At 45.4% G+C, this 15077-nt stretch overlaps 1 protein-coding gene across 1 annotated transcript in view; it reads right to left on the reverse strand.

Moving 5' to 3' along the window:
* DMAP1 (DNA methyltransferase 1 associated protein 1) overlaps positions 1–15077 on the reverse strand; it is a 102671-nt gene that overhangs the window by 55695 nt on the left and 31899 nt on the right. The window contains exon 6 of the mRNA XM_068239546.1: positions 7656–7823. Coding sequence (XP_068095647.1) covers positions 7656–7823 — 168 coding nt within the window. The remainder of the gene's footprint in view (positions 1–7655; positions 7824–15077) is intronic.

Consider the following 15077-nt stretch of genomic DNA (forward strand, 5'->3'; position numbering starts at 1 on the left):
TCAAAAAGTGTGAACGATCGTTTTTGTGAACGATAACGATCGTTATCGTTCAATCGGACCGATCCAACCCGGCGGATTTTTTCGAAAGATAATCGTTCAATCGTTGCAGTGTGTACAAAGATCGTCCGATAACGCATGTTCTTATTGCCTGTCATAACGTCACTTCCGTTTGCGCACGCATTTTTTAATCGTTCGTCGTTCAGTACTTTATACTTATATCGTTCACGTGTGTACACAATCGTTCATTACGAACGATCTTTTCCGTCTAATTTGAATATCGTGTAAACGTCACGAATCGTTCGTAACGAACGATCTTTATCGGACGTGTATACGAACCTTTATTGGTTGGTTACTCTGAATAGCAACCTCATTTTGTGAGTACCATTCTCAAAGTATTTGTATTCTACCCCCCATTAACGCACTACACCCTCTGGACCGCGGCAGAAAAATAGGGTGCCGGATATTTGGACTGGGTGTCACCATAGGCTGTAATGTGAATTACAACTATACAGTAGCAGCTTTCAGAGGGCAATTTGGGCTCCGGCAAAAGACAGTGCCCAAATTACAAAAAAAGCAGCGCAATTCAGCCGCCAGCAATAGCTAGCAGCCGAATTTCATCTTTCCCTAAATCCATGGCGGCCTGGAGGGGGAATAGTAATTTAGGGCTCTTTCACACTGTGAGTTGCAATAAGTTTTGACTCAAAGCACATAGTGTGCGTTTTACATGGGAACATGAAAGTCCATAGACTTTCATTTTATCATTCACATTACAGCAGTGAGTTGCTGTGCAGTGCATTTCAACGCGCCAAGAGTTAAAACTCATGGAAATGCACAACTCACAAACGCATTTATGAGTTTTTATTCATGCATTTTAAAGTAAACCAGGAAATACAAAGAAACTTACACAGGGCTTCCTCCAGCCCCATAAACACGTGCGAGTCCCTCGCTTTCCTCCTGCGGTCTGACATTTCAGCCGCGATTAGACTAAGGGCCTGTTTTCACTACACGCAGATTGGATGTAGAATGGATGCAGAAAAACTGACTCCCATGAAGGTCTATGGGCCTGTTTCCACTAAACACAATTTTTCTGATGCAGATTTTCCCATAGGCATTCATTGGAGTCCATTTTTCTGCATCCAATCTGCAGCCAATCTGCGTGTAGTGGAAACAGGCCCTAAAGCAGTTACCGTGGCTGATCGTGGCTGAAACGTCACTTTAGCTTTTGTTAAAAAGTTAGAAATAAATGGCCTTTTACTGCTTAGCAGGTCTGAGCTGTGAGGGGTGATCTGTGGCCCCGCCTCAGCTGTCACTGCAATAGCCACTCTTCAGGTAAATCTCTGTGTGACTGAGCACAATGCACCAACTGCCCTTATTGCCTCTCCAGTAATTATACACAAGGCAGAAATGGGAGCTGAACTGAATGAACATGGAGAGGATTTCCTGAGTGCACACAGTAATTCTTTCCTTCCCCAACCGAGGAGCAGTGAGGAAGTGCAGAGCAGTTAATAGGCAATGGCAAAATACTGCTCACATGTGATGACCTTTCTGAACCCCAACCTCCCTTCTGCTTTACTGAGCAAAGTGCCCGACTCTCAGAGCAGAATCCAGCCCGCCAAATCAGGTAACTTTGTTCTTGAATCCTTGAAGTGGAATGGGAAAGGCAAGGTCATAAGTCAGGCAGAGTGCAAGGAAAAGACCGTTCAAATACAAGATAGAAGCTAACTAGTGAGCATGGAGTATAGCGATTGTGATCCTGACACTGCCCTAAGGTAAAGGGTTACTGGCAATGATTGATACTATGATTGCTGTCTTATTACACCTTGGCACTGATATTGTGAGGCATTTTTTTCACCTTTAAGATGCCTCCTAACAGTCTGACATGTGGGAAGAAAAAATAAACATAATTCTTCACATATAAAACCCCGTAAATAATCATATAACACAAAACTAAGATGCCAGAGCAGTTTCAAGTGGCCCGTTTATGTTCACAGGATGAAACGGCTATAAATGTAAAACATATGCCAAAGGTGGACATTAATGATATGATTCGATTCTTTGGACGATCAATTATCCGATTAAGTCATACTATCAATATGATTTTTGGATCAATTCCATTAAAGAGAACCCGAGGTGTGTTTAAAGAATGTTATCTGCATACAGAGGCTGGATCTGCCTATACAGCCCAGCCTCTGTTGCTATCCCAAACCCCACTAAGGTCCCCCTGCACTCTGCAATCCCTCATAAATCACAGCCGTGCTGTGAGGCTGTGTTTACATCTGTAGTGTCAGTCTCAGCTGCTCCCCCGCCTCCTGCATAGCTCCGGTCCCTGTCCCCGTCCCTTCCCTCCAATCAGCAGGGAGGGAAGGGATGCAGGCGGGGACCGGAGTTCTGCAGGAGGCTGGGAGAGCAGCAGACTGACACTATAGAGATAAACACAGCCAGCTCTGACAAGCTGTTTGTCAGCAGCGTGGCTGTGATTTATGAGGGATTGCAGAGTGCAGGGGGACCTTAGGGGGGTTTGGGATAGCAACAGAGGCTGGGCTGTATAGGCAGATCCAGCCTCTGTATGCGGATAATATTCTTCAAACCCACCTCGGGTTCTCTTTAATCTGATTGAACTGAATAGAAGCTTTACTTCGGTTAGTGGGCACGGCCCATCGATATTACGATCGAATTCAAAAACGGATCCTTCGCGAATTGTATGGTTAATGTCCACCTTTAAACTCCGTAAGATTCAGTAGTAGATTTATGCCTTTGTGAAGTGGGTAATGATGTGAATTTAATGTGAACTTGTCAAAGGTCACGTGTGCAAAATCCCATTACTGCTTAAAATAGAGTTGAACTCTTTAAAGTGAGAGGGATATGGAGGCTGCCATATTTATTTCCTTTTAAATAATACCAGTTGCCTGACTGCCCTGCTGATCTATTTGGCTTCAGTAGTGTCTAACTCACACCAGAAACAAACAAGCAGCTAATCCAGTGAGATCTGACAATGTCAGAAACCCCTGATCTGCTGTGTGGAGATATATTGAGGTGCTGATGATATTAAGGATAACAGGAACATATTCTTTCATTTTTTTCTGCCAGAAGGGAGCAGGTTACCTTGAGTTGCTTGGGGCAAGGAAATGGGTGATTGTCTTGACCATATCAGGTGCTTTGAGTCTGTATGCAGTTCCTCTGAGAGTGCTAATGGGATTATCTGCCTGACTGTTTGAACTCAGGAGACGGCCTATTGTCTCAATACACAAAGCCAGAGGACCAGAGTCTGGAGACTAATACAGGAACGTTTGAAATGTACATGACAGGCTATTAGAAATGGGTGAAGTCCTGTTGATACCATTTTTTACCTGTGGAAATTAAATCATTAGTGGAGGTGCTATAGTACCCTTTTCATGTATGTGGATCTCTGGAAATCCCATTTATGTCTGAGAACTGAGACAGGAAAAAGCCGTAATCAAGTTTTCACCTGGAGTTGAAAGGCTCACTTCACAATCTTTGATGTATGGACTTTTACCTGGAAATGGAATATGTCTGAGATTTAATTAAAACCTAGTTCCTCCCCTCCCCAAGGAAGTTGCAGCCTACAGGCGTAGCTCAGAGTATAAAAAGCAGAGGCGGATGCCTAGTGACTGTCTTCTCTCGGAGGTAGCGAATAGCTAGGGAGGATCGCGACTCCTGGTCGAAACGGCGTCCTCCCATCAAACAACGTTCTAACCTAAGCTGGTAACGTTCTTTTTTCCCCGTTTATTTTTACGCAAATATCCGTGTGTGTTATCTTTGTAACCTCTTATTTTTGTAACTTTTATCTTGTAACATTTTTACTTTGTTTTTTGTAATCTTTTTGTATATATTAAGTTCTGCATTGTTCTATGTTTTTCTAGAATATTAAATTATTATTTAATAAGTTTGACTTCTGCCGTACTAAACTAACACTCATAGCCTAGAAGAGACTGAAGTGTAACCGTGTATAAGTTCATGCCTAATTGTACGCTTGAGCAACACTACCGTATGAAATTGTAATTGCATTGTGTGTGGGGGCGTTTGTCATACGTTGGCCTAAGCGCGCAGCTGACCCAACGTACGAACAACGCCAGTGCGAGTAGCAACAGCAGAGTGGCTAACAGTATCGTTCGGAACGACTGTTAGTGGGTCTTTGCTTCACGACAGTGTAAGATTGCAACTGTGTGTGTGTGTGGGTGCGTGGCGTTCCCGTATTTGGCCTAAGCGCAAAGCTGACCCAAATACGAAAACGCAGATTGCGCATTGAGCACTCGATAGCTGAGTGAACGTGTCTAGCAACGCTAGTGGTGGCAGTGGGAAGTGTTTGAGGGGTTCCAGCCTTGTTTGTAGCTTGACTAAGGCTGCTTCCCCTCTCAGTCTGGTCAAACCCGCAGTCGGGAACCGTATACGCAGGCGTGCCGCGGGCCGGTTCCTGACATGCTGCATGCTTGTTCAGGGTTTGTGGTTAAAAGTATTAGAGGCAGAAGATCAGCAAGATAGCCAGGCAACTAGTATTCTTTAAAAGGAAATAAATATAGCAGCCTCTATATCCGTTTCGCTTCAGTTGTCCTTTAAAGAGAATCTGTACGAAAACAAAATGCCCCTCGGAGGTACTCATCTTGGGAGTGGGAGGCCTCTGGATCCTATCGAGGCTTCCTCTGTCCCATGGTGTTCTTGCAATGCCCCTTCGAACGGCAGCCATGTAAATATTTACCTTCCTAGCTCCAGCGCAGTAGCGGCTCTCACCTCGAAAATAGCCGATCCCTGTCGGGGGCGCTCTACTGCGCAGGGCACAAGTCTCCTGCGCAGGGCACAAGTCTCCTGCGCAGGGCACAAGTCTCCTGCGCAGGGCACAAGTCTCCTGCGCAGTAGAGCGGACAAGACTGGAATTGGCTATTTCCGAGCCGAGAGCCGAAACAGTGCACAGCCTGACAAATTGTCGGCTGTGCTTTTAGAGGGGCAGAGCGAGACCTCTGGGGGATGGAGGACGATGGGGGAAGCCTCATTAGAATCCAGAGGCTTCCCCCTCCTGAGGGGAGCACCCCCCAGGCGCATTTTTTTTGTACAGAGTCTCTTTAACTAAATGGGTTATCCAGGTATTTGGTCTTCTGTTAGAGGAGACTGTCGGAAAGGAGGTTCAACAAGTTTGGCAGCAAAATATCCTCATGGGACTCCATTAGTATTTCAACAACTCTAAAAAGAACTTGTGTTGCTGAAAACCAGCATGTGTGCATAATCTAATGCTGGGTACACCCAATGCGTTTTTTCGGTCGATTTCCCGCTCAATTCTCTTATCTTTTCTTATCAATTTTTATTTACTTCTATGAGAAATCGAGCGGTAGAACAATCGAAAGTAATATCGGACACGACGGAAATTATCAATTGAACGCATCTATCGACCGCAAAAACGCAACGTGTGTATCTAGCATAAGGTGTTATTCCAGTTTCCATTTTTAAGCAATGGATAGCAAATTACTAACACAGCCACTCTATAGCTATCTTCCTGCCTTGCAAACAGAAGCCGAGTCTCACCTCTAACATTCATAGATAAAAACTATTTCAGCAGCAGGAGAAAAAAAAACTAAACCTATTAACCCTTGTAGACAAACTTGCATTCATTTCAGTTCTCACAATTCAGAATAGTGTGGCTGAACTTTTGGAACAGAGGGAAATTGTGACTGCAGTTCTGTTATGGGGGGTACTCTGGCTATTATGTTGGGGTCTGACCCTGGTTTATGGAGAGCCCTGCCTAATTATGTGCTGTGGGAGAACAAGCTATTTTGAGGGACACTGTGCCTGGTATTTGTGGGGTGCACTGCCTATTATGTGGGAGAGGGACTGTTCTTGCTATTTGGGTATGGGGGAACCCTGCCTGTTGTTTTGGGCGCCCTGTGCAGGGGTTTATTATAAATCATGGTGCTCTCTAGCACAACATTGATGCCCCCCCCTCCCAATGTTCACACAGTTTCCCTTGCCTACCGCTCGCTGGTAACCCTCAGAGCCTGGGGGCCCATCTTGCAAGGGTCATAAAACAAGTGTGGACATCATAATCTTCACACCTATAACAAGTGTAGCCAACAAAAACATTATATCATTGACCCCTTTCTCAGAGGGAGTGAGGTAGCAGTTGCTCTGTTCCCCTCTGCAGTCACAGGATCTGCTACCCTGTGAGAGAGACGGACACAGAGACAGGCAGTTGCCACATTTACCTCATTTGGGAGGTGAAGACACTGCCGAGTTATGTTGTTTAACATTTATTTATTTTTTTATTTATTTGTTGTATTTATAAAGCGCCAACATATTACGCAGCGCTGGACATTAATTTAGGTTACAGACAATATTTAGGGGTGACAAACAGCAATATGACAATACAGGAATACAAGAAAACCAGATCACACAGCACAGTATGAGTACAAGGTAATGCTTGAAACATTGGAGTTTACCTGTTATCTGATGTCTGCCTGGCATTGCTATCTGCTGGTGGCATTTGGTGTCATATTACTGGAGGTTGTCTGTAATTTGGTAACATCTGCAGGTCATTGAAATATGACGGAATAGAAAATTGATTTTTTTTTTTGGTTTATGGATGTACTTTTAAATTAATTTACACCTGTTATTTGGACTCCACTCAAAATATGTTGTGGCCATGGCCCCAATTTGGTGCAATGCAATAATAGCGCCACATAGTTTATCTTTTCTCATCTGTAGGGAATTTGAATACAGCACAAATTATAGTGGCTGGATAGTGTGCTGGTTAAGGGCACCGCCTTTGACATGGGAGACCAGAAATCGAATCCCAGCTATGGTCAGTACCTATTCAGTAAGGAGTTCAAGGCAAGACTTCCTAACACTGCACGGTGGCCTCTTGAGCACATCCCTGTGGCTGCAGCTCTTGAGCGCTTTGAGACCGACAGGAGAAAAGCGCTATACAACGTTTGGATTAATATTATATTATTACATATGGGACATGCTTTCTTTCATTTGGTATGTTTCAATTAACTTAATAGAATAATCATGGTGTACTTGGAGCAAATATAAAACATGCTTACTTTAACAATGTCATGCATGGTCCAGCTCTCAACAATCTAAAGAACGTTGATCTGACCCTTTGTCTACAACTTTTGTGGCACCGGTGGGGATTCCCTGATGCTGGATACTTGTGCAACTGGCTGAAAAAGTACATCCCCCAACCACCGTAAAAAACTCACCAAGCCTACAGCACTGTCTTCTAACCTGCATGTAGCTCCTAGCGGCGTGTACAGCTCCTGGTGTGTCCCCTGACCCACCTCGTGTCACGACACACACCAGGAGCCGTGCATGGACGCCAGAAAGCCGCTAGGAGCTACAGGGAAGTTAGAAGACCCTGCTGGAGACTCGGAGAGTATTTAAGGTCCTGCAAATCCCCGTTATCCCCTCACGCATGTGGGTTAGTTGAGACTTTGCCTGATTTCCGGATAACGGGGACTTTGCTGTATATGGTAGGCTATAACAAATGATTGGCAATGTATTTTATTGAATACATACATTAGGCCAGGTGAAATTCACAGTTGTTAAGTCGTCTAGTTGCTGTGCCATCAGTGTAAGACCAATGTGCCTCTAGTCTAGAGCACTGTGACACATATCTTATCACTGAATGTCCCACTAGTGGAGCTTACCTGCTCTGGTGTCCTGTTATACAGCCTCTCTAGCTGCTCCTTCCGCCTGCGTTCATGAGCGGCATCAAACACGGGGATCTTCAGGTCTGATCCGGGGGTGGCACGAATGTTTGCCAGCTTGGCGCAGATACTGTAATAGCGATCTTTCAGGTCCTCCGTGGACCTTTTCTGTAAAAGCAAAGATACACCATTGGATAACATGCTGGGAAATCGGTCACGCTGTATAGTAATACTACGGTGGAAAATTACTCACATAGTGTAACAAATCAGAGGCATCCTGGAAAATTGTCTCTGAACATCATCTCACATTGTGATAATAAATCACTTACACAGTGCCAGCATGAATACACAGAATCTGTATATTAACTTCATATAATCCCTGGAACACCAGAATTCACGCTAAGAATGGAAATACAGCAGAAGCACACTGAACAAGCCCTACTGAATAGTGTGACACCGGAGACTGATATACAGATAGTTTAGAAGCATGGAGAGCACAGTGATTCAGGACCATGATGCTCATTCATTGTCCAGGTTAGGGAGTGACACAGGAGGCCGCACAGCTATGATAAGTGGGATCATCCTCTAGTTATGGAGTCTCATAGGAGTGTGTATATTTCAAGGTTGTCTGAATGTGAGTGGACACATGCTAACAGGCAGACCCGGATTTATCTCACAGGAGCCTATAGGCACAGATGTCCTGGCATCCTAGACTTCACCCTCCATGAACCTACAAACCCCCATCCACAAAACTGCACTACATGTGTGCCGACTGTCACTTCTCCCTTATTTGCCTTGCCCATCAAGGTGCCCCTTAGTATTAGGTAGCTAGAGGAACCTCAGTATTAAAGTGTATATACTCAAGTTTAATACATACAGTACCTGGGGTTTCCACCATTCCCATGCAGGCTGATCAGTCCCACTGTGTCCTCCACCGCTGCCGACTCGCTTACTTATCGGGACTAATTGCAGAGAATGGACTGGAAGCAGCGGAGGAGGAGACCGGGGGACTGCATGGGGCTGGAGGAAACCGCAGGTATGTATACATTTTAAGTTGCAGATCATCTCTGGTTTCCTTTAAGTAGCTGGAGGTGCCCCTGACTGAAGCGAGATCTTGTCAGTAAAATGCCGACAGCTCATTTACACGCTCATCAGGACTCTGCATAGGAAAGGAGAGAGCAAGGCACTCAGGGAGGAGAGTGAACCACCTTTCCATAATCAGGCACCTGTAGGCACGTGCCTACAGTGCCTTATGGTAAATCCATCTCCACTAACAAGTAAACCTCAACTACATACAGTGAGTGATTGCAGTATTTGATCCCCTGCTAATTAAACAGCATGCGCTGAGAGCCCCTGGCAACAGGAGCGCAATCAGGGGCCGTGTAAGCACAGTAGCCGCTGATTGGCCAGCGCTGCGGGGATCGCCGCTGCTCGATGGAGGGACTTGAAAGGACGGTGCGGGCACAATATGACCCCAGGGGGCTTTAAGTAGCCCCAGGTAAGTTAAACTGATATTTTTTTTTAAGCTTTAGTAACCCTTTAAAGGTGGCCATACACTCATCGATTTTCTCATTCGATTCCTTGAAGATTCGATTCATCTGCTGGGAATACATTCCCAAAAATGTCAGATCAATAGATTTATGATCCATTTTAAACAAAAATCAATTGAAAGAATCGATCGGACAGGGTGGAAAATGTAAAACAATCAGGGGCAGGGCAAGAGTATTTGGCAGATTGGAGGCATATAGCTTTGCACTGCATCGAATAACGCAACTCTGCAGTTCAATCAATTTTCAATAGATGCAAGCATCAATTGGAAATTGATTGCAGTGTATGGTAAGAATCAATTCATTGGAATAAATTGGAAATTTATAAGTGTATGGCCAGCTTAAGTCAGACCTCTGCTGAGATCTAATCTAGTAAGGGCAAGATGGTAAACGATATAATTTTTTTACCACATCTGGAAGAGTATGCCCAACATTAGACCGCCTGCTGGAACGTGGGCCTGTTAGACGTAAATGTGCACATCTCTGTATAGAACAGTGCAGGCAGGTCTGACACGTCTTATGCCCCTGCTGAGGAATTCACCCATTATTCAGTCACCTCATTAACCACAAAATATGTGGAAATCATCCCACATCAGGGTGAGATGTGATTAAATTGTGACGATGTCCCCATAATGGCTTTGGGGCCAAATATTTAAAATGTCACACTTCTAAATGAAGTAATCTGATCAACAATAAGGGAGAGATAAATGAGAATTAGTCTTGGGGGAGAAGCAGCAGAGCGACTTGTAACATATGTAATGGGGGAGTCACCTTATGATGTGTCAGGATGCCGGGGTGACACCTCCAGGCAGGAAATAGATGTAAAGATCCATCATATCACAGAGATGTTCATATATCTGACCCCTGCTCTACATTGCAGTCACTTCTCTATGCATATATACATACAATATATAGGCTGATGTATACTAAGTGGTCAACTATATCTCGAGAACTTCTAGATACATTCATTCACAGTCCACCCAAGATGTGTAAATGTCGGCTGTGTGAAGTTGGCCACCCTACAATCAGCACAAATAAAAATTTTAGCGTGTTTGGTTAGTGCTACGTTTGTTCCCATTTGTGCCGCAAAAATAAAGATTTGTGCTGCTTTTGTTTTGAAGTTAATAGCAATTATTTTTTTCCAGACTATGAAATCACCCAGCCCCCCTACAACAGCGCACGGACACCAAAGTGGTAGAGTTGGTTAGCGCTGGGTTTGTGCCTGTTTGTGCTGTAAAAATCACTGTTCTACCTGTTATCATTTTCAAGGTATTAAAGGTTTTTATAAAGGTCAAAAGTTCACCCAGCCCCCCTACAACAGCGCACGGACACGGAAATATTATGGTTGGTTAGCGCTGCATTTGTGCCCATTTGTGCTACAAAAAAAAACCACCATTCTATCTGTTATCGTTTTTGAGATATTAAAGGTTTTTATAAAGATCTAAAGTTCACCCAGTTTCATTCACACAGCATTCATTAACTTCACTATTCAGAGGTTTCTGGTATATTTAATGTACAGGTTGTCCCTGGTTAACGAATGAGATAGGGACTGTAGGTTCGTTCTTAACCTGAATCTGTTCTTAAAGGACTTCTGAGGCCAAATGTTCCCCCAAAAAATAAAAAAAGTTAGATACCTGTATAACTTTGGTGGACACGGAGGACGCCGCCCGCCGGGTGCCCGCCTCTCAATATCCCCCCGAATGGCTCACGACCCCACGGCCAGGGTCGGGCTCTGCTGCCTGTATAAAGATGGCCGCAGGCGCTGGCTGCGGCTGCGCACTCCACATGGCCGCCACTGCGGCTGCGCAGCTCTAGGGCCAACCCCCCGATCCATTATACAGGAAACAGCCTGTTGCGTGGATCGGGGGGTTGGCCCTAGAGCTGCGCAGCTGCAGTAGCGGCCATGCGAAGTGCGCAGCCGCGGCCATCTTTATACAGGCAGCAGAGCCCGACCCTGGCCGTGGGGTCGTGAGCCATTCGGGGGGATTTTGAGAGGCGGGCACCCGGCGGAATGGCACGGTGGGCGCGGACGGCGTCCTTCGTGTCCACCAAAGTTATACAGGTATCTAACTTTTTTATTTTTTGGGGGAACATTTGGCCTCAGAAGTCCTTTAAAGGAATACTATCGATACCCAAGTGTTCTAAAATGACAGTGTACAAATAATGTCTAAGTAGCTGTGTAAACAAGTTCCTACTTTTCATGTTAAATATCAGAGGCAAAAACTAATTTATTGAGGGTAGGATTTAGCTATATTGGGACAAAGCAATTGCAGAAGGGGTGTCTGCTTCAATGCACAGCCAGAGTTGCATATCAGACTACAGAAAGCAAATATCAAACATATCAAACTCTGAAAGCAAAAACAGTATGTAAAAGCTGTGACAATTCGTTACATTTCCTCTGCTCTCTTCAGACACTTCAGTCAGAAACAGAGCTCCAAACAGCTGCAGCTCCTGTGTCCTGTCTCTCTCTGTCACACACAGAGTTACACATAGCGTTAACTGATCAAGTGTGAGGGGAATTTCCCCTCTCCTCATGGCTCAGTCTGCTGTCAGTTTTGGCATCAGTAAAGATTGAAAGTATTTTGCTAACAGTAAACAAAGAAGTTGCTACTAAAATGTATACACCAGTACTTAGCAGCACATCCCAAACAATTCCTGTGTCAATTGAAAAAAAAATGTGAATCGATAGTATTCCTTTAAGTTGAAAAGCTGTGCTTTCTCTGTCCCCTTTGCCTCCTATGTGCCCCCCTTTGCCTCCAGTGTCCCCCTCTGTGCCTCTCTGTCTCCCTCTGTGCCTATTTGTCACCTTCAGTGCCTTTGTTCTCCCTCTGTGCCCCTCTATGCCCCCCATCGGTGCCTCTCTATGTCTTTGCCTCTGTTTGTACCTCCTCTGTGCCTCCGTTTGTACCCCCTGTGCCTCTTTACTCCCTGTGTGCCATAGGCAGAAATCCAGCATTAGCCCTACTGCTCAATAATGACTCAAGTCCAAACATAACTGCTTGATCCCTGAGTGCAGGCTGTGGCACAGAGGGTCAACTTCTATGTATCGCTGTATCACCCCCTGCATCTCTGTTTGTTCCCCCTGTACATCCACTACAATACATACACTACACGATACTTACATAGGACTCTGGTAGGGATTAGATTGTGAGCTCCTCTGAGGGACAGTTAGTGACAACACTACAGTATATACTCTGTACAGCGCTGCGGAAGATGTCGGCGCTATATAAATACTAAATAAATAAAAAAGGAGGTACAAACAAAGGCACAAAGGGAGTACAGAGGCACAGGGGGTGATACAGCGATACAGAGAAGTTGACCCTCTGTGCCACAGCCTGCACTCAGGGATCAAGCAGTTATGTTTGGAGTTGAGTCATTACTGAGCAGTAGGGCTAATGCTGGATTTCTGCCTATGGCACACAGGGAGTAAAGAGGCACAGGGGGTACAAACGGAGGCACAGAGGAGGTACAAACAGAGGCAAAGACATAGAGAGGCACAGATGGGGGGCATAGAGGGGCACAGAGGGAGAACAAAGGCACTGAAGGTGACAAACAGGCACAGAGGGGGACACCGGAGGCAAAGGGGACAGAGATAGCACAGATTTTCAACTTAAGATCAGAGGCACAGAGGGGGTACAGAGGCACAGGGGGTACAAACGGAGGCACAGAGGAACAGGGGGGTACAGAGGCACAGGGGGTACAGAGGCACAGAACCTACAGTCCCTATCTCATTTGTTAACCGGGGACTACATCTACATTAAATATACCAGAAACATCTGCATAGTGAAGTTAATGAATGCTGTGTGAATGAAACTGGGTGAACTTTTGACCTTTAGAAAAACCTTTAATATCTCAAAAAGGATAACAGATAGAATGGTGATTTTTGCAGCACAAACCCAGCGCTAACCAACCATACCATTTTCGTGTCCGTGCGCTGTTGTAGGGGGGCTGGGTGAACTTTTGACCTTTATAAAAACCTTTAAGATCTTGAAAACAATAACAGGTAGAACGGTGATATTTACAGCACAAACGGGCACAAACCCAGCGCTAACCAACTCTACCACTTTGGTGTCCATGCACTGTTGTAGGGGGGCTGGGTTATGTCAAAGTCTGGAAAAAAATAATTGCTATTAACTTCAAAACAAAAGCAGCACAAATCTTTATTTTTGTGGCACAAATGTAGCACTAACCAAGCACGCTAAAATGTTTTATTTGTGCTGATTGTAGGGGGGGGGGGGGGGGGGCAACTTCACACAGATGTAAATGTCTTCCAAGCCTCCTTTTAGGCTGTTACATAACTAATAAACCGGTTTAGCTTTGTCTCTCAAATAACATTACTTTGTGTATAAAACTTGCATATTATTGTGACAAATTTACTGCAAAGAGCAGACATACCCCCTGAAACCCTAATGCCTGTTCAAAATCATCAAAATAAATAAGATGTTAGCTCAATTTATTAAATGAAAACAGCGGTTACTTTCCTGAAGACCCTCCTGCAGCAAAGTCCCCAGCATCCGGCACCGGCAGGGATCGCCTGATGCCAGATACATGTGCTTGCCGGTTGATTGAGCAACCAGCTGAAATAGAACAAACCTCCTGCAAATACTTACCGAGGCTCCAGCGATGTCTGGCAGTCTCCCTCTATCTCCCTGCAGGCTAGGAGCACCTTTCCGGCTTCCCCAGTGCACAGAAGCCGGAGTGTCAGCTGACCTGCATCGCTCATGTGACTCTCCGACTTATGTACACAGATGCCGGGAAGCTGGTCAGAGCCCACTGGGAGATAGAGGGAGGCTGCTACGCATCACTGAAGCCTTTTCCTGCTTGCCAGCACTCACAGAGAGCCCCCAAAAGAGGTCCCAGTAATCCTACAGGCATGCCGGTTAGTTGAGACTTCCAATTGTCTGAATTCCGGATAACAGGGACTTTGCTGTATTTACTTTCTATAACTACCAACTATTTGTCTACCTGGTATAACTGATATCTTGTTTCTTACAGAACTCTTTCCACAGCATAATGCAGCGCTATCACTTTCCTAAGTACTGCTCCCTGGTGAGTATTTCCCAGCAGATCTGTCACCTAATGGGGCACACGGGTGCCATAATTCTGTTTTTACAACAATACTGACCATGGACCTGATGTGATAAAGGGAAATTGTTTAACTACAAACTATCAGATTCTTATAGGCGCAGTAAGGACGACGTCGAGGTCGTCCTCTGCACCGTGCAGGAACCCTGGGCCGGCGGCTGCGAACCGAATTGTCTACGTGGGACAGACAGTTACGAGGGACTGGAGAAAGCCCCAGGTAAGTAAGGCAGAATTGCATTAATTTTCCCTGATGATTCCTTCAATTAATAATCCTCAAAGTGAAACTGAAGGCACAAAAAAAAAAAAAGGAAGAAGTGTTTCACTTTCCAGCCCCTTGCGGCCTTTCCGTCCCCCGCCGGTCCTCCCCGATCCTCCGTTCTCCCGGCGCCAGCTAGTTTCGTTACCGCTGACTGCGTCTGCATGGTCCTGGTCACGTAGTAATGAAACTGGCAGAGGGAGAACGGACGATCGTGGAGGTCCGGAGTGGGACAGAAAGCCTGCAAGGGGCTGGCAGAAGCATCAGATAAGTGAAACACTGTTATTTTTAGTCTTCAGTCCGCTTTAAGGTAGGTTTGTAAAATGTGGGTGGTGGGGGATAAAGCAGGCATTTCCTTACCTAGGGTGCTGCTCTGTAGCTCCCCCCCCCCCCCCCCCCTCCATTGGCTATTTGGATGCCTCCATCATCACTTTACTATTTGCAGCCTCCTTTTCCATACCCAGCCACCCCCATGGACAGCAGCAACTCAAGGCCCAGGCTTTGTGGGCTTCTCCAACCAACCTCCCCTTTGTG

The sequence above is a fragment of the Hyperolius riggenbachi genome, chromosome 6, assembly GCF_040937935.1.
Source record: "Hyperolius riggenbachi isolate aHypRig1 chromosome 6, aHypRig1.pri, whole genome shotgun sequence".
NCBI classification, from domain to species: Eukaryota; Metazoa; Chordata; class Amphibia; order Anura; family Hyperoliidae; genus Hyperolius; species Hyperolius riggenbachi.